Raw genomic sequence first — 22,861 nt, forward strand, 5'->3', positions numbered from 1 at the left:
CTCAAAGAAAAAAAAAAAAAAAAAAAAACAAGCTCACGATAATCATCTCCCACCTGGACGGCTACAACAGCCTTTTCAGGGCTCTCTCTGCCATAGTCATCATCAGTGAAGTCGGCTGCCTAAGCCATCTATTTTGGCAAGTAATGTTAGCGCCTACTCAATGTCCATTCTCCTCTTCCTTCTTCCGTACTGACAGAACTGCGGGTTTGGGGTGGCAGGGTGCCTCGCTGCATACTACTTACTCTCCAAGTCTCCCCTGCAGCTAGGGGTGGCCATGTGACACAGTTCTAGAGATCTGGGGACAGCTCTTGCCTGGTAACAGAGGAAAGAAGCTGCTGCCTAGCCCTTTTGGCCTTGAACTATGGCAGCTATATTACTGACACATTAAAAAAAAATAGCACACAATAGCATCCAACAAATCGTAGCTTATCTTCTTACCCTACTAGTGCTCAATCACTAACCCAAGTATTATCAGACAATAGAGCTTAACAGCCACACATCCCCATCTTTTATAAAACTCTAAAACATATGAGTCAGGCAAATACTAGTGTCCTTCTGGGGTGTTGTTACCCCAGAAAGAGAGAGAAAGAGGGGCCTCAAAACATATCCTGAGTTTCCATGGAAGGGAGACGTTTGACCTGTTGGCAGCCACATGCTAGGAAGCAGCGCCTGGCCACGCTCACCTGCCTCCACTCCTCCTGAGTGGGCTTCCGCAGCTCTCCGGCTTCAGAGTCTGCTTCTGAGGCTGAGCGGGAGGGCCCCTCTTTCTCTCCGGTCACCAGGAGGCCTGCTTGCTGCCGGCACCGCTCTAGCTCCAGTTCCACGGAGCTCCGCACCTGCCGGGAGAGCTCCCGCCCGTCCAGGGAACCGCTGCAGGGGATGCTGGAGGACCTGCTGGTTTTCTGGGCCTTGTAGGAGCCAAGCCGAAGGGGCGAAGAGGGAAGAGAGCGGCTTTCGGGGAGAAACCATGGGATGGGTCCCTGTGCAGAGCTCTTCTGGTTGGCTTTTCTCTTCTCCTCCATCTGCTTCTCACTCTTCTGTCTCGTTTTGCACCTCATGGTGGAAACTATCTAAACACGTCCAGAAAGAGATACAGATGCTGGAATGAAACTGTAGGCCCAGACAGGTGTGGTGGCCCACTCCTGTAATCCTAGAACTTTGGGAGACTGAGCCCAGCAGAACACTCAAGCCCAGGAGTTCAAGACCAGCCTGAGCAACATGGCAAGACCCTGTCTCTACAAAAAATACAAAAAAATGAGCTGGTCATGGCGGCACATGCCTGTAGTCCCAGCTACTAGGGAGGCTGAGGTGGGAGGATCACTTGAGCCCAGAAGGTCAAGGCTGCAGTAAACTGAGATTCAACCACTGCACTCCAGCCTGAGCAACAGAGGGAGACCCTGAAAAAAGAAAGAAAGAAAGAAAGAAAGAAAGAAAAGAAACAGAGAGGCCAGGTGCGGTGGCTCACGCCTGTAATCCCAGCACATTGGGAGCCCGAGGCAGGCTGATCACCTGAGGTTGGGAGTTCGAGACCAGCCTGACCAACATGGAGAAACCCCATCTCTACTAAAAATACAAAATTAGCTGGACGTGGTGGTGCATGCCTGTAATCCCAGCTACTTGGGAGGCTGAGGCAGGAGAATTGCTTGAACCCGGGAGGTGGAGGTTGCGGTGAGCCAAGATTGCACCATTGCACTCTAGCCTGGGCAACAAGAGTGAAACTCCATCTCAAAAAAAAATAAACAATAAAAAAACAAAGAGAGAGAGAAAGAAAAAGAAAGAAGAAAGAGAAAGAAGAGAAAGAAAAAGAAAGAAAGAGAGAGAAAGGAAGGAAAGAAGGGAAGGAAGGAAGGAACTGTAGGTCCTTTGAGAGTACCACTTTGACACCCAGGTCAGTCCTAAACACTGGTGCCCACAGACAAGTGCTGGTCGGTTCACTGTTCCTGGCCTGGGACAAGGTAAGTACAGCCCTTGAGAGTAAGTCTGAGAAACATTTATAGCAATATGATATTGTCACGACAGTCAAGCACATGATCAGTGGGCTTGTATCTTTTGTTTGTATTTCCTTCTTCTTTTTTTTTTTAACTTTTATTTTAGGTTTGGGGGTATATGCGAAGGTTTGTTACATAGGTACACACATGTCACGGGGGGTTGTTTTACATATTATTTCATCATTTTTCTAATAATTCATATTTATTGTATTTTACAAAAGTATTGATCTGCAACAAATTGGAAGTTTATAAAACCTGGTCCTTCACATATAATTCGAGAAACACTAACCTAGGTCATCGTTTCTGTCTGGGAGACCAGTGATTTTTTTTAGACAAGGATAGGAAAGGGCAACTCTGTCTCAGGCCAGTCCTCATTGACTTTCCCGTCATTCCACAGATGCTAAAACAAAGAAAAAGAATCAAAGTATATAGGTGAGAAATAGGAAGAGGAAAAGCTTGACTCTTGCTGCAGAGGAGGCAGCACTTAATGGTACTTTAGAGAAAGTGCTCTTGTACCCATTGGGTACAATGGGTACCTGTTGGGGAAGGACAGGGGAGGGGAGGGAGCTCCTCTTTTCAGCCTGGACCTAATCAGAAAGACACTCCTTGCCACAGGGAATTGAATAGAGTCCCTCTCACTTGTGGTCATCATGGCACTGGGACTGGGTTGAGGACATAAGTGGCACGAATTCTGATCAGGGGTCAGGCCACAGAGCAGATTGTAGCAGCGAGCAAAAAGAGAGAGCAGCCATTCCTGCTGTGCCTGAGTGCTATGGTGAACCCCGAGGGGGAAGACTTCCATGGTATATCCACAATAAAGGGCTTGTTCACAAAGGGAACTCTGTGTGAGCACATAATCAAAGAACGAGAACTTTCTGCAAATAGATCTAAGGACTGTGATACAAGAAAGCCATGTCCCAGCTTGGACTGGCTTAGGGCAAGAACAAAGAAGGACACCCAGAGAGGGGCAGCAGAGCTGACTGATGTTTGAAGGACAGTCCAGAGTGAAGAGAATAGAACAGAGCTTATTATCTGACATTGGACAAGCGTTAATCACTTTCTAGGCAGTTCCAATCTTGGGCATAGAGAGTGCAAAGCCACAAAATGTAAACCAACTCATAACAACCTTCTTGCTCCTTGTTGGCACACAGTGAGGGCCAGTCCACCAGTCCCACCTCTTCCGATTCTCAGGTATTTTATTATTATATTTTTTTAGATGGAGTCTCGCTCTGTCACCAGGCTGGAGTGCAGTGGTGCGATCTCAGCTCACTAAAACCTCTGCTTTATATTCCCAAGCAATTCATATCGACTCAAACTCATGTTCTTAATTCAAAAGAAAATCTCTGCAAATAAGCAGACCCTCCTTGTTAGAAGATGGTTTATTTAGTGGTACTTGAGAAAGCCCCGATGACTAGCAAATTATTCCTCCCATTCACACACATTCCTCTCCTGGAAAGAAGTCCTATTAATGACTGTTTTCCGCATCTTATGTTTCCAGTGATTTTTAACATCCACTGTAGACTGATGTCCCACACCTTAACCTAGTGGAGGGAGGCTCCAGTACATGAGGGATTGTAACTGGCACTGCTAGGGTCACCTGCAGCCTGCAGATAGGTCTTGCTTGCCTTGCAATGTTCATAAAATTTTTAAAATGGTATTTTGACATTTGAAATTTGGAGGATTTTATATTAAGGTCTAGATTTTGCTTTAAAAGTCTCCTGAAAAATCTTCTAATACTGGCTCATAAGTGAGTAGCTGCTTCCTACTTTAACATGGGCAAAATCTGTCCAGTTCTCATCTAGGTTTGCAACCCGGCATTGTTCTGTCCCATCTTAGCTTCAATAAAAATGTAGCTCATTTACTATTTATAATAATCAGGCAGAAAAAATATTGTGCCTTCTGCTTTCAGTACTATCTCTGCAATAAGGAGAAATTAATATTTATCCTTATCTTACATATGGAAAACTTAGTAACTGTAGAGTTTTTTTGTCAGATTCTTCTGGGTATTTTTCTTTCTTATAATAAAAATTAGAAGCACTGGTAAGGAACAATCAGAACCGATATTCTTTTTCTATCTTTGTTAGGAGACTTACATGGCCAATTGGATGACTTAATATTTATATTTTATAAGGTATGAATGTTCAAATTAAGTTGCTTTCTTGCTCTGAGGCTTAATTTAGAAGCTCAAATTCAGTATCAATTGAACAAATGCTTAAATATTACTTGAATTTTTAAAATATTATTATTTACTTTTTTTTTTTTTTGAGATGGGGGTCTCACTTTCACCTAGGCTGGAGTGCAGTGGTGCGATCTCGGCTCGCTCAACCTCTGCCTCCCAGATTCAAGCAATTCTCCTGCCTCAGCCTCCCGAGTAGCTGGGAGTATAGGCGCGCGTCACCACGTCCAGCTAATTTTTGTACTTTTAGTAGAGACGGGGGTTTCACCATGTTGGCCAGGATGGTCTCCATCTCTTGACCTCGTGATCCGCCCGCCTCGGCCTCCCAAAATGCTGGGATTACAGGCGTGAGCCACTGTGCCCGGCCCAGGTAATTTTATTTTAAGGATGTTGTTATCTGCTCCAAGCAGCATCCCTGACTTGAGGAGATTAATAGTGTTAATATGTATTGAGCCTTTTCCAAATAGGCACTGTTCTGGGCATTTTCTATAAATTAGTTGATTAACCACCATACCACTCCTATAAGATAGCATCTTTTATAGTACAGATAAGAAAACTGAGGCACAAAACACTAAGACTTTTCCAGGACTGAATCCAGATAGTCTGACTCTGGAGCCTATACCTCTCTGTACTTCTCTCTCAAGTAGTCCTTGGACTGTATCATTTTCTGCATCACCCTCTCTCCAGAGCTTTGCAAACCAAACATTGGGAAGTTAGTTTTTTGCTAAGCCACAGAAAATAAACTTTTCGTTAGCATTCTTTCCCAGAGTTCCTTCTTCTAGGTTTACATAATTAAATATGATTCTTCCCATGAGATAATTTGCTCTACTGTGGCTTGCTGTCTCTGCCTCCAGACATACATGCAGCTGGACAGAATGTTTGAGTTGAAAGTTTGTGAGAAAATCAAGATACAACTGATGGCTAGGTGTGGTCACTTATGCCTATAATCCCAACACTTTGGGAGGCCAAAGTGGGAGAATTACTTGAGCCCAGGAATTCAAGACCAGCCTGGGCAACATAGTGAGACCCCATCCCTATAAATACTTTTTTTTTTTTTTGGAGACAGAGTCTCACTCTGTCGCCAGGGTGGAGTGCAGTGGCACAATCTTGGCTCACTGCAGTCTCTGTCTCCTGGGTTCAAGTGATTCTCCTACCTCAGCCTTCTGAGTAGCTGGGACTACAGGCACACGCTGCCATGCCCGGCTAATTTTTTTGTATTTTTAGTAGAAACGGGGTTTCACCATGTTGGCCAGGATGGTCTTGATCTCCTGACCTCGTGACCCACCCATCTCAGCCTCCCAAAGTGCTGGGATCACAGGCATGAGCCACCGCATCCAGCATAATTTTTTTTTTTTTGACACGGAGTCTCGCTGTGTCGCTCAGGCTGGAGTGCAGTGGCACGATCTCAGCTCACCAAAACCTCTGCCTCCCGGGTTCAAGCGATTCTCCTGCCTCAGCCTCCTGAGTAGCTGGGATTACAGGTGTGCACCACCACACCTGGCTAATTTTTGTATTTTTAGTAGAGAAGGGGTTTCACCATGTTGGTCAGGCTGGTCTCGAACTCCTTACCTCATGATCCGCTGGCCTCCGACTCTCAGAGTGCTGGGATTACAGGTGTGAGCCATCACGCCCGGCCCTCTACAAATAATTTTTTAAAAATTAGCCAAGCATGATTGTGTGTGACTGTAGTCCCAGCTACTCGGGAGGCTGAGGCTGGAGGATTGCCTCAGCCCAGGAGGTAAAGGCTGCAGTGAGCCGTGATCGTGGTACTACACTCCAGTCTGGATGACAGAGTGAGACCTTGTCTCAAAAACAAACAAACAGAAAAAGATAAAACAGATGTCTAAGTGAAAACACTGAGTTTGGGTGTACAGGGACACAGCAATTTCTAGTTACCAAACCACAAGGAGTCATGTCCTTACTTGCTAAATGGTAGCTAAGTCTAGAAACCACACATTAGGGGTGGCAGAGTAACAAGAAACCTGGGTCTCTGGACAACGTCATAGAACCAAACTGCCATTTCAGCCAACAATTGCCTATTCCAGGGTTCAAACCCAGGTCTGTCTCACTCTAAAGCCGTATTCTTTCATTTCATGTATGTCTCATATACATAGACTTTCATATCCATATCCATTAGAATTGCCCAAAGTTGAAGTAGACTGATTGTTCCCTGTCTTTGGAACTTCCCAGGAAAATGTTGTCATGGATGTTGTAGCAGCATTTCCTGTGTGGGATGAGTCAAGTTTAAGAGTTAAGTGTAAGAAAATAGAACCTTTGCTTCCTAGCTTTCCATTTCCAAAATGAAATGGAAAATAGAAATCTATTGTTATTGGTAAATCATACATTCTGTCTCATACTCTTCCACCTCCAACCCCAACACATTCTGGTTATTTTGTGTTCCTTTAGGGCAGGCACCATCTCTGTTTCATCTTTTTATCTCTGTAACACTTTCTTTGCACATAGTAAGCACTCAAAGCATATTTGTTGAGTTTAACTGAAATTGATCTTCATCTTTTTTTTCTGCCAACTAGCATGCTCTCTGAATGTAGTAGTAGGCACTAAATACATATTTCTTGACTTTACTTGAAGGTAATATGAATTATTTGGGAAACGTAGGCTCTTTAGGTGGCAATAATTGAGAGGTAGTATTTAGAATTATCTAGATCCAATGGCAGATAACATGGCACTGGTTGCTACTCCCCACTGGCATGTACATGGTAGACATGACAAAGTGACTACAGCACACTTGCCCCCTAGCCCAACTGCAGATTCTCAATCTTTTTTTTTTTTTAGAAACAGGTTCTCACTGTGTCCCTGCAAGATGGAGTGCAATGGCAATCAGAGCTCACTGCAGCCTCCCAAGTAGATAAGACTACAGGCCCATGCCACCACTCCCAGCTAAGTTTTTAATTTTTTTGTAGAGACAGAGTTTTGCTATGTTGCCCAGACTGGTCTCAAACTCCTGGTCTCAAGAAATCTTCCTGTCTTCTAAAGTGCTGAGATTATAGGTGTGAGACACTGTGCCCAGCCTCCATACTCTTAATGGCCTCCACACCCTTAACAGCCATAATCCGTTGACTGCAGTCAGCATGTAAGATGACATTTATATTGGCAATGAAACTGGGCATTATGGTGAAATTTGTATTATTTCATTAACCACTACCTTGCTCCTCTCTATTTTGTCCAAAAGCTCCAGATCAGTTATGTCTGACACCCCACCATGAAGAATTAGAACTTTCTCATCTATCAGAGTGGCCAGTGGAAGCCAACAGAAAACATCTTGCAGGGTTCTTAGTATTTCCTTCCCGTGTATCTGGAAAAAATGATATAAACAAAATGTTGTCAAATAATTCACTCAACTTATCTGAACTGAGAGAAACTTTTGTCTTTAAAGGCAGCGCACCTTGTATTTATTCATCACTTCCTTGGTGAAGCCATATCTAGATTTAGAAGCACAAATAGATATTAGAGTAAACTGGGTGACAATAATCAGGGCATAATCACATTTTTAGAAGAATGCATATTCTGGGTATATGTACTTAAATACATAGAAAAGAGACTGAGGAATAATCACCAAAATGTTTACAATTATATCATTATCCCTGGGTAGAGAAATTATGGGATATTTTAATTTTCTTCCTTTTTCTTATCTGTATTTCCTGCTTTACTATCATGAATCTCTATTATTTATATGACAGAGTATGTGCATGCAAAAACAAATTCAATGGTTTCATTGGAATAGTAAAATAATGTGTAAATTTAAAAAAAAATCTGGGCTGGGCATGGTGGCTCACGCCTGTAGTCCCAGCACTTTGGGAGGCTGAGATTGGCGGATCGCGAGGTCAGGAGATCGAGACCATCCTGACTAACACGGTGAAACCCCATCTCTACTACAAATACAAAAAATTAGCCGGGTGTGGTGGCAGGCTCCTGTAGTCCCAGCTACTCGGGATGCTGAGGCAGGAGAATGGTGTGAACCCAGGAGGCAGAGCTTGCAGTGAGCCGACATCGCACCACTGCACTCCAGCCTGGGCGACCAAGCGAGACTCCGTCGCAAAAAAAAAAAAAAAAAAAAAAAAATCTGGGCTGGACGCGGTGGCTCATGCGTGTTATCCCAGCACTTCGGGAGGCCGGGACGGGTGTATCACCTGAGGTCAGAAGTTTGAGATCAGCCTGGCCAACATGGTGAAACCCGTCTCTACTAAAAATACAAAAAAAAATTAGCCGGGCGTGGTGGCAGGTGCCTGTAATCCCAGGTACTTGGGAGGCAGAGGCAGGAGAATCGCTTGAAACTGGGAGGTGGAGGTTGCAGTGTGCCAAGATTGTGCCATTGCACAGCCTGGGCAACAAGAGTGAAACTCCATCTCAAAAAAAGAAAATCTGGCTGTGTGCGGTGGCTCACGTCTGTAAATCCCAGCACTTTGGGACGCCAAGGGGGTGCAGATCACTTGAGGTCAGGAGTTTGAGACCAGCCCGGCCAACATGGTGAAGCCCTATCTCTAATAATAATACAAAAATTAGCTGGGCATGGTGGTGCGCGCCTGTAATCCTGGCTACTCGGGAAGCTGAGGCAGGAGAATCACTTAAACCCAGGAGGCAGAGGTTGCAGTGAGCCAAGATTGCACCTGCACTCTAGCCTAGGCGACCGAGTGAGACTCTGTCTCCAAAAAAAAAAAATTTTTTTTTGAATGTTATATACTGTGTATTCTGCTTTTTAAAAAAATTGGAAAACTAGTTTTAAAGGCATTTAACAAATAAGAAGTTCTGGAGAAATAACGTTTTACAATTACAACAAACAAACATCAAATACTCAAGCATGTTTTGACTTGTACCGTAAGTTCACCATATGGTCCTCATGGTTTCCTCTGTTAAGATGGAACTCTTTGGGGTAAACCAGCATGAAGGCAAAAAGAATCATCAGGATCTCTACTGAATCCTTGCCTCGATCCACAAAGTCACCGTTGAACACGTATGACCGTTCTGGCGACGGGAGGCCATTCTTTTCAACAAGGAGACCAGTGAAAGAATGAATGGGAGGAAGGAAATAGGAAATCAGGTTAAAACCAATAGGCATTTGACAATCACATCATGTCTAACACCAATTCTGTGCTTTCTAGGTCTCCTCCAAGCATGAAATGTCAGTAAATGATGGAAGTATCTTCTATTGGTCTTATATTTCCTTTCCAGAGAGGCTAAGGTTAGGAGATGCTCCTTTAGACAAAGCCTGAGTGTTGCCATGTGGTGTGGAGCAAAGGGCACCAAACTTGTGATCCAAAGGCCAGTTTTAGGTCCTGGCCACACTATCTTTAACTAGAAATAATAATACTTGCCATAGATTTCTCAGGATTAAACAAGATAATGCATGGGAAAATGCTTTGGGAAATGTAGTATGTGTAGAAAGTAATATTCCATTAAAAAATATTATACTCATCTCCCTTGTTATATGTTCTACACATTATAACTAAAATATATATGAAAATAGCTTTGGTTGTTTTGATAATAATCAGTTTTCTTTATGTGAAAGAAAGAAAATCAATTGCTAAATATTTATTTATTTATTTATTTATTTATTTATTTATTTATTTATTTATGTTTTAAGAGACAGGGCCTCACTATGTTGCCCAGGCTGACCTCAAACTCCTGGCCTCAAGCAATCCTCCAACTTTGGCCTCCCAAATGCTGGGATTACAGGCATGAGCCACTGCACCTGGCCCCTTCTAGTTATTAACCAAACATTTTAAGTTTGTTAAATAGTTTGCAAAAGTGTACTAGAATATAATGCAATGCTGACTTTTCTATTATTTATTTGCTGCAACAGAGCAGCAAATATTATTAAAAATAATATCTTAGGCTGGGCGCAGTGGCTCACTCCTGTAATACCAACACTTTGGGAGCTGAGGTGAGTGGATCACTTGAGTTCAGGGGTTCGAGACCAGCCTGGCCAACATGGCCAAACCCCGTCTCTATAAAAAATATAAAAAATTAGGCCATTGTAGGCCAGGCGCAGTGGCTCACACCTGTAATCCCAGCACTTTGGGAGGCCGAGGCAGGTGGATCATGAGGTCAGGAGTTCGAGACCAGCCCGGCCAAGATGGTGAAACCCTGTCTCTACTAAAAATACAAAAATTAGCCAGGCGTGGTGGTGCATGCCTGTAGTCTCAGCTACTTGGGAGGCCAAGGCAGGAGAATCGCTTGAACCTGGGACGCGGAGGTTGCAGCGAGCCGAGATCGTGCCATTGCATTCCAGCCTGGGCGACAAGAGCGAAACTCTGTCTTAAAAAAAAAAAAAAATTAGGCCATCGTGAGACAGGTTAGTTTTACCCTACTGATGATCTGTTGTTGCCATGGTAATCCTGCTCAGTACCAACCCGCAGGTTCAGACATTTGGTGTATGTGCTTGGCTAAGGAGCCAATGGGGCAAAGCTACCCTCTGTGGGATTTTGACTGAATGCCTCTAAGTCAGAATCCCGCCCAGGCTGAACCACAGGGCAGCGCTGCAGGGCCTCAGTTGGCCTCGGATAGCCAGTCTCCCAATGGCCTGGGATAGCCAGTCTCCCGCCGTCCCCGCCGGCCGGCAGTTCGGCTCAGCAAGCGCGCAGGTACCCGGGGCCGGTGCGGAGAGTCCCTCCTCCTGGGAAACCGGGTGCGGCCGGAAAGGCGGCCGCCCCCTCACCCGTCATGCAACGGCACGTTCGTGGGAAACCTGACATTAAACTGTTCGTAGATGACCTGCTTCTGGGTCAGGATTTCGCACTGAGCAGAGCAGCTCCCTCGCTGTGATCTACTGAAAGTCGGCCCTCGACACAAGGGTTTGAAAAAGAAAAATTTAAAAAAATTAAGAAATTAGGGCATGTTGGCATGCACTAGTAGTCCCAGCTACTTGGGAGGCTGAGGTGGGAGGATTGCTTGAACCTGGGAGGCAGAGGTTGCAGTGAGCCTAGATCACACCACTGCACTCCAGCCTAGGTGACAGATTGAGACCCCCATCTCAAAAAAATAAAAATAGATAATAATATTTTTAAAATTCAAGTAATATTTAAGCATTTGTTCAATTGATACTGAATTTGAGCTTCTACATTAAGCTTCAGAGCAAGAAAGCAACTTAATTTGAACATTCATACCTTATAAAATATAAAGATTAAGTCATCCAATTGGCCATGTAAGTCTCCTAACAAAGATAGAAAAAGAATATCAATTCTGATTGTTCCTTACCAGTGCTTCTGATTTTTATTATAAGAAAGAAAATACCCAGAAGAATCTGACAGAAAAAACCCTACAAAGTTTTCCATATGTAAGATAAGGATAAATATTAATTTCTCCTTATTGCAGAGATAGTATTGAAAGCAGAAGGCATAATATTTTTTCTGCCAGATTATTATAAATAGTAAATGAGCTACATTTTTATTGAAGCAAAGATGCGATAGAACAGTGCAGGGTTGCAAACCTAGATGAGAACTGGAGAGATTTTGCCCACGTTAAACTAGAAAGCAGCTACTCATTTATGAGCCAGTGTTAAAAGATTTTTCAGGAGACTTTTAAAGCAAAATCTAGATCATAATGTAAAATCCTCCAAATTTCCAATGTTGAAATACCATTTTTAAAAGTTTATAGGCCGGGCGGGTGGCTCACGCCTGTAATCCCAGCACTTTGGGAGGCCGAGACGGGCGGATCACGAGGTCAGGAGATAAAGACCATCCCGCCTAACACGGTGAAACCCCATCTCTACTAAAAATACAAAAAATTAGCCGGGCGTGGTGGCGGGCCCCTGTAGTCCCAACTACTCGGGAGGCTGAGGCAGGAGAATGGTGTGAACCCGGGAGGCGGAGCTTGCAGTGAGCCGAGATTGCACCACTGCCCTCCAGCCTGGGCGACAGAGCGGGACTGTGTCTCAAAAAAAAAAAAAAAAAAAAACTTTATGAACATTGCAAGGCAAGCAAGAGCATCTGCAGGCTGCAGGTGACCCTAGCAGGGCCAGTTACAATCCCTCCTGCACTGGAGCCTCCACTAGGTTAAGGTGTGGGATGTCTGTCTACAGTGGATGTTAAAAATCACTGGAAACATAAGATGGGGAAAACAGTCATTAACAGGACTTCTTTCCAGGAGAGGAATGTGTGTGGATGGGAGGAATAATTTGCTAGTCATCAGGGCTTTCTCAAGTACCATTAAATAAACCATCTTCTAACAAGGAGGGTCTGCTTATTTGCAGAGATTTTGTTTTGAATGAAGAACATGAGTTTGAGTCAGTAGGAATTGCTTGGGAAAATAAAGCAGAGGCTGGGCCCTGAGGTCCATGATCCCCTTCGCTGCACCACCACCTCTTTTTTAGGTAAATGTGGAGTGAATATGAAAATCGTGGATCTGAAGGGATTAAATTTGGCTTATCATCACATCTCCCTGCAGCCCGCCACTCCTCTTGCATCCCCACACAGGTAGAGCGTTCTTCTTTGTGTCCAGCATGGAAAGCCGTTTCTGACCAGCTCTTACCACACACTGTGATCTCCTCGCTGTAACAGGTTGAGACCCGGTTGATATTTGGCAGCTGTACCAGATGTTTCTTGGTTTCATACAAAAGGTTCAAGACGTAGCGAGCATGGAGCTGCTACTGGGAGGAAGAGGAGGGAAGGAAGAAAACAACACTGATATTCGTGAGGGAAAATGGTCCTTACCTTTACTGCTTAACAACCCCCATCACCTAAGACCCCAAAAGTAACCCCAGTAAACTGCTCCTGGGACTATGCACGGATTCTTTCTTTATCACTCAACTTCTGCCCTTGTTTCTGCTTCTCATCATTCCCACTTGTCCCCCCTGCAAATATTGAGCTACTTTTTTCTTTCCTCTCTACTCTATTAAATGCTTCCTTGCCTTTAGCATGGGAAGACCATGTGATTGTCTCAGTAAAGTATGACTAAGTGCAGGTATGTTGATGGTACTTAGTGATCCTGTCATTACTGGAATATATCAGCTCAGCTCCTCCTGCAATGAGTTACATTCATGTGGAAGAGGGGAAGGATTGAATTCTGATATAGAGCCAGAAGCTGACTATCTCGCTATCTCTACCCTACCATCAGAGTTCCAAGCCACTGTCATCTTTTGCTTGGACGATTGCAGTAGTCTCTTGACTGGTCACCCTACTTTGGCCCTTGCCGCCTACACTGTCTTAACACAGCAACCAGAATGGTTATTTTAAAAAACAAGTCAGGGCTGGGTATGATGGCTCACGCCTGTAATCCCAGCACTTTGGGAGGCCGAGGTAGGCAGATCATGAGGTCAGGAGATCGAGACCATCCTGGCTAACATGGTGAAACTCCATCTCTACTAAAAATATTAAAAAATTAGCCGGGTGTGGTGGCGGGTGCCTGCAGTCGCAGCTACTCAGGAGGCTGAGGCAGGAGAGTCGCTTGAACCCAGGAGGCAGAGGTTGCAGTGAGCTGAGATCGCGCCACTGTACTCCAGCCTGGATGACAGAGCGAGACTCTGTCTCAAAAAAACAAAACAAAAAAACAAGTTAGATTATGTCATTCCTATGTCTGCTGTCTCCCTGTCTCTTTCGGAAGAATAAAAGTCCACCCCCTCACCTCCATTACTCTTCCCCTGGCTCCCTCTTCTCCAGCCACAGTGGCCTCCCGAGGTTCGTGAACAGTCCAGGCAAGTTTCTGCTTCAGGGCTTTTCCATGTGTTCCTCCCTCTACCTGGAACTCTCTTTCTCTGGCGCATTCCTCACCACCTTAGATCTTTGCTCAGAAATCACATTCCCAGACAACTCTATAAAATTGCTATTTCTTCCATACATAACTTAGTTTATTCTTTTCCATAGCTCTCATCACCTTCTAATATACTGCATAATTGTCTTATTTATTGTTATTTATTGTTCATTGTCTGCCTCCCCGATGGAATGCCAGCCCCATAAGGGCAGAGATTTTATCTGTTTTGTTCACTGCTGTATCCTCAGTGCCCAGAGCAATGTGGGGCACAAAGCAGTGCTCAGTAGTTATGTGTGGGATGAATGAACAATGAGAGATTATGTGATTAGGAAGAAAAGCTGTCAATCATCAGAACCGGCTGAATGACTGCAAGGTCCTGGCTAAGCACAGCAGGGGTAGAATCTCTCTAGTGGACACATGACATGAACACCCTAAATCTGGGGCCATTCTTTCTGTGCTGGGTTTGGTCTCCCTTCACACATTTCATGGAGTTGGTAGTGACCCAGGTTCCCCAGGTGAGCTTACTTGTTTCAGTCTGAATGCTTCTACCAGGGCAGTTGCATGGTCAGGCAGGAGTGGGAAGGAGAGGCGTGGCCCCGTGTAACTGTCGGGTACCTCTATGGACTCATAGTCACTGCATTTCTCCATCTTGGAGTCCTGGGCGAATCTGTCCTCAGTGAATATGCGGGTCAGGAAGTCCCCTAGTCCAGATAGAAAAGGTGGATCAGCTTATGATCATCTGATCATGCAGTCTGTGGGCACTATAGAATAGTCCTTGGCTGGGCACGGTGGCTCACATCTCTAATCCCAGAAATTTGCGGGGCCAAGGAGGGAGGATTGCTTGAGCCCAGGAGTTTGAGAACAGCCTAGGCAACATAGGGAAACCTTGCCTCTACAAAAAAATTTTAAAAATTTAGCCAGCCATGGTGTCGCACACCTGTAGTTCCAGCTACTCAAGAGGCTGAGATGGGAGGATCACATAAGCCTGGGATGCAGAGGTTTCAATGAGCAGAGATGATACTACTGCACTCCAGCCTGAACGATGGAGTGAGACCCTGTCTCAAAAAAAAAAAAAAAAAAAAAAAAAAAGTCCTTCCCTGGACTGTTGAAGCAGGACATGGTTAATCTGGCTTCAGCTTCAGCTCCAGCACAGAAGAGGAAAAAGGAAGGAGAAAGTGACAACAGTCTAGGATAGGCAGGAGGAAAAAGTCATGCTTTCTACTTTTATTCTAAAACATCAAGATTTGTCAGACTTAGAGAGTACAGAAATTTAGGGACCTGGATTTGCAAGCAGAAGGAAAGGGGAAAGCCAGTGTGGAAAAATCTCAGGTATTTATGTTGCATTTAGTGAGCGCAACAGGTGCATCAGACCTGGCAGTGCCTTCCAGCAGCTTCCAGCTGCCTGCCAGCATTAGCATCTCCAGACTGAGGACTTATTTCCTGGATCCAGAGGGCAGGCCAGAAATGCTATGGAATTAACAACCTCCTGGCTTGGCCCAGTGGTTCACGCTTGCAATGCCAGCACTTTGGGAGGCCGAGGCAGGTGGATTGCTTGAGGCCAGGAGTTCAAGACCAGCCTGGTTAACATGGTGAAAGCCCATCTCTACTAAACATATAAAAAATTAGCCAGGTGTGTTGGTGCACACCTGTAATCCCAGATACTTGGGTATCTGAGGTTCAATCACTTGAACCCGGGAGGTAGAGGTTGCAGTGAGCCAAGATCATGCCACTGCACTCCAGCCTGGGTGACAGAGCGAGACTCTGTCTCAAAAAAAAAAAAAAAAAGAAAAGAAAAAGCCTCCTTCCTATACTTCTCTCCCACCTCCCCAGCCGCTTTCAACCAATGACTCCTGGAGTTGACATAGAAAAACTCCAGTTCCCTTTGCCTGCAGGGGGTATAATTCTGAGGCTTGCGTTTTGCACTATTTCCTAGGCACACTGAGTTGCTGGACTGGCTGCCGTTCCTTTCCTGAATCCCTTCCCCACTCCCTCCCACCCCCAGGGTTTCTTGAACTTAATAAATGAATTCCTTGCATCCAAACTCTTGTCTCCAGGTGTGTGTTCAGGAGAACCTGGCATAAAACCCCAGTCTGCCATTTACTCGTCAGCCCCTTGCTTATTCCCTGGCTGTCACCAGATTCACGGTTTCACTCCCTGTGCATCCCCCACCTCACCATGTAATCTATGGCCTTGCGACAGGAGGACATGACATGTGGCAGTTCATACTCACTGTCGTTGTGGCTGCTGGGGATGAAGTGATCCATGAGATAGCTGAAGAAGTCATGGAGCTGCAGAAGAACCCAAGGAGACGTGGCTTTAGAGGTGAGCGAAAAGAGAACCCAGAAGTAGTCCAGTTGGCCTCACTTTAGGAGCACCCGAGCCCTGCTGCCCAAGGGAGAGCAGGAGGCGGCTCCGTCCCACATCTCATTGTACCTTGACTTGGTCTTGCTGCCCAGCATATTCTATAGACTGGAAGATGCTCCAGGTGCAACGCCGCCTCATCTCCAGGCGGGCCACGTAGCGCCGGTACCATCTCTGGATCAGGGCTGCTGCCTTGAAGGCTATGACACCAATGGAGAAGCAAGCCTGTGAGCTCGGACTCCCTGGGCCAGGGGTTTGGGGGTAGGGAGAGGAAGCTGCTCAGCCCTCTCCCACTGTATATGTGAGGACAAGATGGAGCAGAAGCACTACCCATTGACGCCCATAGGAAGTATTTCCCTTTCTGCTGGCAATAGTGTTTTTCCCCATTTCCTGCCCCTCCCCTTCATTCCTGTCTGATGGTTATACTCATATCACTGTAGGTTGATTAGAATTCCCATGTATTGATGAAAACATTTCTGTATAGGGATGAAAAGGTTGGACTGCCAGGATTCCGAGAAGGAGATGTAAACTCGTGAGACTGCAAGGACGCAGCATCCCTGACAGGTTATAATGCGGGGGTGGGGTGGACATTTTGATATTGTGACAATAGACTGGATGTCAGGACACCTGGGATCTAGACCTAGAACTGCCCTGACAAGCTCTGTGGTTTCAGACAAGTCATCTGGGACCTCAATGTCCTCATCTGGAAAAGGGGCGGGGCCAGATGAAGACTAGGAAAAACAAACAATAAACGAATACTCAAATGAATGCATCATACGATGTCAGGGCGTAGCAACTGTGTCCCAGCTCCCATGCCTGCCATCCCCAGTTCCATGATATCCCTACAGGCTTTAAGCACCCCTGTTATAAGATAGACAGCACTGACCATGCAGTCCCCCACATGGCCACTGGGCCTCTCATTTTTGCCAGGACTTGTGCTAGGTGACCAGGTAGGGCAGGTTGGGGTGTGGAGTTTCATTCTTTATATAAGGTTTAGGACCTGTGGTCAAGTATTGTTGCCAGAGAAGGGAACAGCTGTCCACATAACTAGATTCTTTTTAAGCTCCAAGGCTTAGATACACTGCTGGTGATGAATGGACTATTTGTGGATAAAGCTGGATTAGAAATCCTGCAGGCTGACTCAGGTCAACCTCATAAAGAGTAGACAGATTGATTTAATATATTTAGTTTGCATTAGACAGATAATAGAATTCTTGCTGATTTCCCTAAGAGGAAAGATGATGGTAACATGGGAAAAGAGAAGCTGGGAGGAACTTAAACAAAGATAAATTTGATTTCCTATGAAAAAAATTCATACTACTAGTATTTCTCAAAGGCACTCACTAAATAGTAAGCGATGAGGTTGAACCCCACTGACTGACTTCGTAAAACCATGTTCAGAATAGTGAATGAGGCTGGGCGTGGTGGCTCACACCTATAATCCTAACACTTTGGGAGGCTGAGGCTGGTGGATCACCTGAGGTGAGGAGTTCAAGACCAGCCTGGCCAACATGGTGAAACCTCATCTCTACTAAAAATGCAAAAATTAGCTGGGCATGGTGGCAGGCATCTGTAATCCCAGCTACTTGGGAGCCTGAGGTAGGAGAATCATTCGAACCTGGGAGGCAGAGGTTGCAGTGAGCCAAGATCGTACCACTGCACTTTAGCCTGGGCTAGAGACTCTCTCTCTCACACACACACACACACACACACACTCACACACAAAAGAGAATAGTGAATGAAAGGTCCAGGGCTGGTGCTACAGATTCTTTAGAGATTCCTGGTAAACATGCAGGTTGCTACACCTCACCCTGGACCTGTAACATCAGAATCTCTACCGGTGGAATCCAGGAAGGAATCTGAAGTTTTAACAAGCTCCATACATAATTCTTACTTGTGCTAAAAGTTTAAGGACCACTGAAGAAGATCATGGACATCAATGTTGCCTGCTAACACCTTGCCCTGAGCATTCTATGGCCAGTGCTGCCAATGATGAGACATACGTATTACATCCTCAGTCTTGCTTTGGCTACTCAGGCAGCAGAAGTGGGCAACACCTTTCATTCTCCCTCTTTTTTTCTTCCTCCCAGTTGACTGTCTGGTAGGGTGTGGTGGGGAGCTGGCTTGCTTTCAATTGAGATGGGCTCTGGGAAGTGCAGGATCTTTTAAGATCCTTTATCCCATCATGTATTTTTAATAGCACAATGCAAAAATGTATAGGCCCCTCTTACTTGGGCCATGTGTAAACTAAATTATTAGGGTACAAGTTACAAACACACCTGGGCTGTAAAAACTCTACATATAACAACACTGTGAGAAAATTGTGAACCAAGGCAATGCACAGTAGGGTGTGGGAGAATAGGTAAATTGTTTAAGAAAGATAGAACAGAGAATTTTTTTGATGGTTACCCTCTTATTTTTATTATCTTTGTCAAGAATATTTATGTCTCTATATACAACACTGATTTAAAGGAAAAAAATGATGCCTCTAGGAAGAAGTACCTTTCTGTAATGGAAGTATAAGCTTGCCAAAAGGTGCAATAAAAACTTAATGAATTATGACATCTCTTTAAGGAAAATAGAGAGCCTAATATCGACTTCCAATAAGAAATGGCATGCTTAAGCAGATGTAGGACTTCCTCACACTCCAACACATTAAAAAAAGCTGCATAAAATAAGCTAAATTTCTTTTTAACCAATAGTTGAAATCAAAAGCATTGAAGGGAGATCTCCGGGTGCCAGAAATGAAGACGGAACCCATAGCCAAAGGCAGTTAGAGGCACTAAAGTCAGGCAGGCCCCAGGGGAATCTCAACCAGACACATGTCTCAGGAGCTGGGGTTTAACACCTGTATGGGGATGAGAGTGAGTTCCTGGGTTCCGTGCATGGCAGGGAGTGGTAACTGGACTGTCTGTGAAAAGGCAGGAGCTGGGGAAGTTTCTGTACCTTGCGTGATCTAATAAATCTCTGCCTACCGGCCCCTGTGGTAGCAGGAGCTGAGCTGACCTAGAACTCAGTGAGATAGGAAGTCTCAGCCTGTGGCGTGTGTGCGTTGAATTCGTGTTATTCACAAGATAAGGAAACCCTGAGCTGAAGCTAATTCCAAAATTGGTCCAAACAAGTGACAAACTGGGAAAAAATATTTGCAATTTATATCACAGTTGATATCCCTACCATATTAGAAATGATTTCACTCGGTCACCCAGGCTGGAGGGCAGTGGCATGATCATAGCTCACTGTAGGCTTGAACTCCTGTGCTCAAGCAATCCTCCCACCTCAGGCTCCTGAGTGTCTAGGACTACAGGTGCTCGCCACCACACCCAGCTAATTAATTTTTTTTTTTTTTTTTTGCTGGGCATGGTGGCTCACTCCTGTAATCCCAGCACTTTGGGAGGCCAAGGCGGGCAGATCACCTGAGGTCAGGAGTTCGAGACTAGCCTGGTCAACATGGTGAAGCCCCGTCTCTACTAAAAATTCAAAAAATTAGCCGGGCATGGTGGCACCCGCCTGTAATCCCAGCTACTTGGGAGGCTGAGGCAGGAGAATCGCTTGAACCCAGGAGGCGGAGGTTGCAGTGAGCCGAGATTGTGCCATTGCAATCCAGCCTGGGCCACAGAGGGAAACTCGGTCTCAAAAACAAAAAAAATTTTTTTAGGTTGGGCATGGTGGCTCACGCCTGTAATCCCAGCACTTTGGGAAGCCGAGGCAGGCGGATCACCTGAAGTGAGAGTTCAAGACAAGCCTGGTCAACATGGTGAAACCCGGTCTCTACAAAAAACACAAAAATTAGACAGGCGTGGTCGCGGGCGCCTGAAATCCCAGCTACTCGGGAGGCTGAGGCAGGAGAATCGCTTGAACCCAGGAGGAGGAGTTTGCAGTGAATAGAGATCGTGCCACTGCACTCCAGCCTGGGCGACAGAGCAAGACTCCGTCTCAAAAAAAAAAAAAAATTTTTTTTTTGTAGATATAGGATCCTTGATCTGTCGTCCAGGCTGGTTTCAAACTCCTGGGCCCAGGTGAGATTCTCTCATCTCAGCCTTCTAAAGTGTTGGGATTACAGGTGTGACCCACAACTCCTGGCCTATTGTTTTAAAAAAAATTGTTAGATTGGCCACTAGAGGGAGCTCATGCTTCCTTCTTCCCACCTCATGACCTTTGGACGTGCTCTACCCTCTGCCTGGAATGTGTTTCATCCCCTCTTTGCCCAACCTTATTTCATTCATTTGTACCTGGGTAGTCTGGGATCAACCCCAATGGACAACACTAACTTCCTGAGCGAATGTTAATTCTGTCAAATATACTTCAACTGGACATTTTGGTGGGCATGTCACAAGGAGGAGAAGCTGACCTCTAAGAGCTGGCCTGAGGAGAAATTTAAGGGTTTTTCTGCTTCTACCCTCAGAACCCCCAACCCTCTCCATGCAATATGGGCTTTGTGGTACCCACAGCTGGTTTGGAAAGTGGGAAACACGTACCTCTCTCTGCATTCTGGAAAGCAAAATGATGTTGGGTGGAGGTGCCGCTTCCCATAGTTTAAGCGCAATGCTCCTGCAGGATGCAGCAGATCCAGAGGACAGTGAGCTGTTTGCTGACAAAATGAAGAGAGAATCTGTAATAGGAGATGCAGGCAGAGTATTAAATCGGGTGGGCCAAATTGTCTATGAATCATGTGAGAGTGTCCTCCCCACCTCTCCAGTCTAAGTGCACAAGATGTTCCTCCCCTGAGAGTTCCCTCCATTTGTCATTCCCTAGGTCTCCCGTTTTCAACCTTTCCACTGCCTTTTCCTTTCAGTCTAGAAACATACTGAAATCTCTTATTTTGCATTCTCAAAGCAATTCATCCGCCCCCTCCTCCTCCCTTGACCTCCTATATTCCTCTAACTGTCACCCAACCTCTCTTGTCTTCTCATCCAGATTTATCTCAAGGGTAGACTACAGTTTTCTCTTTACTTCCTCTCAAAATCACCTTTTTCATCCTCACTATTGATCAAAGCCTTTCCTGATGCCTCTAATGTCTTCATCTTTTCAGTCCTTACCTTGCCAGAACAGCAAGGCCATCTGTCTCCATAGGCCACACCTTTCTTTCTTTCTTTGTTTCTTTTTTGAGACAGAGTCTTTCTCTGTCACCCAGGCTGGAGTAGTGCAGTGGCACAATCTTGGCTCACTGCGAGCTCCGCCTCCTGGGTTCACGCCATTCTCACCCCCTCAGCCTCCCGGTTAATTTTGTTTTTGCATTTTTAGTAGAGACGGGGTTTCGCTGTGTTAGCCAGGATGGTCTCTATCTCCTGACCTTGTGATCCGCTTGCCTCGGCCTCCCAAAGTGCTGGGATTACAGGCGTGAGCCACTGCGCCTGGCCAGGCCACACCTTTATTTCAATTCTACACCTTGAGCTTCTGTGATACTCAACTCTTATGTTTGCTCCCATCTTCCTGACTACTTACCGTCTCTGCTTCTTGAGCTCATTTTCCTCTGTCTGTCCCTTAAATGTTGATTTTTATTTGCATTCTAGTCTCAAATATCTGTTGATCTCACATGGTATATGCTCCCTGGCTGGTTTAATTAACTCTCACATTTTCAGCTATCACTTCCTACCTCTTAGATCTCTGTCTCCATCCCAGATGATCCCTAAACTTCAGCCCCACATATTCAGCTCCCTGCTAAACACTTTGATTGGGGTGTCTCAGACTCCAAACAGAACCCATCTTCCAGGCCATGTGCAGTGGCTCATGTCTGTAATCCCAGCACTTTGGGAGGCCAAGGTGGGCTGATCACTTGAGACCAGCCTGGCCAACATGGTGAAACCTCATCTCTCCTAAAAATACAAAAGAATTAGCTGGGTGTGGTGGTGCACACTTGTAATCCCAGCTACTTGGGAGGCTGAGGCAGGAGAATGGCTTGAACCTGGGAGGCAGAGGTTGCAGTGAGCCAAGATGTGTAACCACTGCACTCCAGCCTGGGCGACAGAGCAAGACTCTGCCTAGAACAACAACAACAACAACAAATCTTCCCCAAAAGCCTCGTCTGCCGAGACCAGCTCAGTCAGGGAGACCCTAACCCAGCGGTGCTAGAGGAATTAAAGACACACGCACAGAAATATAGAGGTGTGAAGTGGGAAATCAGGTGTCTCACAGCCTTCAGAGCTGAGAGCCCTGAACAGAGATTTACCCACGTATTTATTAACAGCAAGCCAGTCATTAGCATTGTTTCTGTATATATTCGATTAACTAAAAGTATCCCTTATGGGAAACGAAGGGATGGGCCGAATTAAAGGAATAGGTTGGGCTAGTTAACTGCAGCAGGAGCATGTCCTTAAGGCACAGATCACTCATGCTATTGTTTGTGGCCTAAGAATGCCTTTAAGCAGTTTTCTGTCCTGGGCGGGCCAGATGTTCCTTGCCCACCACCTTCCAGCATGGGCGTTATGGCCATGATGAACATGTCACAGTGCTGCAGAGATTCTGTTTATGGCCAGTTTTGGGGCCAGTTTATGGCCAGATTTTGGGGAGCTTGTTCCCAACACTCGTCTCTCTTCTCTCCTTTCTTCAAACTCTGTGCTTTAACTACCATGACCTCTGTGTTTTTGCTCTTACCTGGAATGTTCTTTCTATCCCACTTCTCTTAAGCTGGCTAACT

At 45.4% G+C, this 22,861-nt stretch overlaps 1 protein-coding gene and 1 long non-coding RNA gene across 2 annotated transcripts in view; one reads left to right on the plus strand and one right to left on the minus strand.

Annotated features, from left to right (window-relative positions):
- PPEF2 (protein phosphatase with EF-hand domain 2) overlaps positions 1-22,861 on the minus strand; it is a 42,711-nt gene that overhangs the window by 15,887 nt on the left and 3,963 nt on the right. Inside the window, exons 2-11 of the mRNA XM_055384515.2 lie at positions 20,703-20,836; positions 16,300-16,427; positions 16,097-16,154; positions 14,392-14,567; positions 12,649-12,763; positions 11,286-11,332; positions 8,997-9,163; positions 7,568-7,604; positions 7,328-7,477; positions 684-1,070 (exon numbers count right to left, since the gene is read on the minus strand). Of these exons, the coding sequence (XP_055240490.1) occupies positions 684-1,070; positions 7,328-7,477; positions 7,568-7,604; positions 8,997-9,163; positions 11,286-11,332; positions 12,649-12,763; positions 14,392-14,567; positions 16,097-16,154; positions 16,300-16,427; positions 20,703-20,757 (1,320 nt within the window). The 5' untranslated portion in view covers positions 20,758-20,836. The remainder of the gene's footprint in view (positions 1-683; positions 1,071-7,327; positions 7,478-7,567; positions 7,605-8,996; positions 9,164-11,285; positions 11,333-12,648; positions 12,764-14,391; positions 14,568-16,096; positions 16,155-16,299; positions 16,428-20,702; positions 20,837-22,861) is intronic.
- On the plus strand, positions 2,946-12,812 carry LOC115934319 (uncharacterized). Its single transcript, XR_004070143.3, has 3 exons — positions 2,946-3,179; positions 12,491-12,593; positions 12,678-12,812. It is a non-coding gene; the product is annotated as an uncharacterized lncRNA (long non-coding RNA).

Source organism: Gorilla gorilla, chromosome 3, assembly GCF_029281585.2.
Source record: "Gorilla gorilla gorilla isolate KB3781 chromosome 3, NHGRI_mGorGor1-v2.1_pri, whole genome shotgun sequence".
NCBI lineage: Eukaryota > Metazoa > Chordata > Mammalia > Primates > Hominidae > Gorilla > Gorilla gorilla.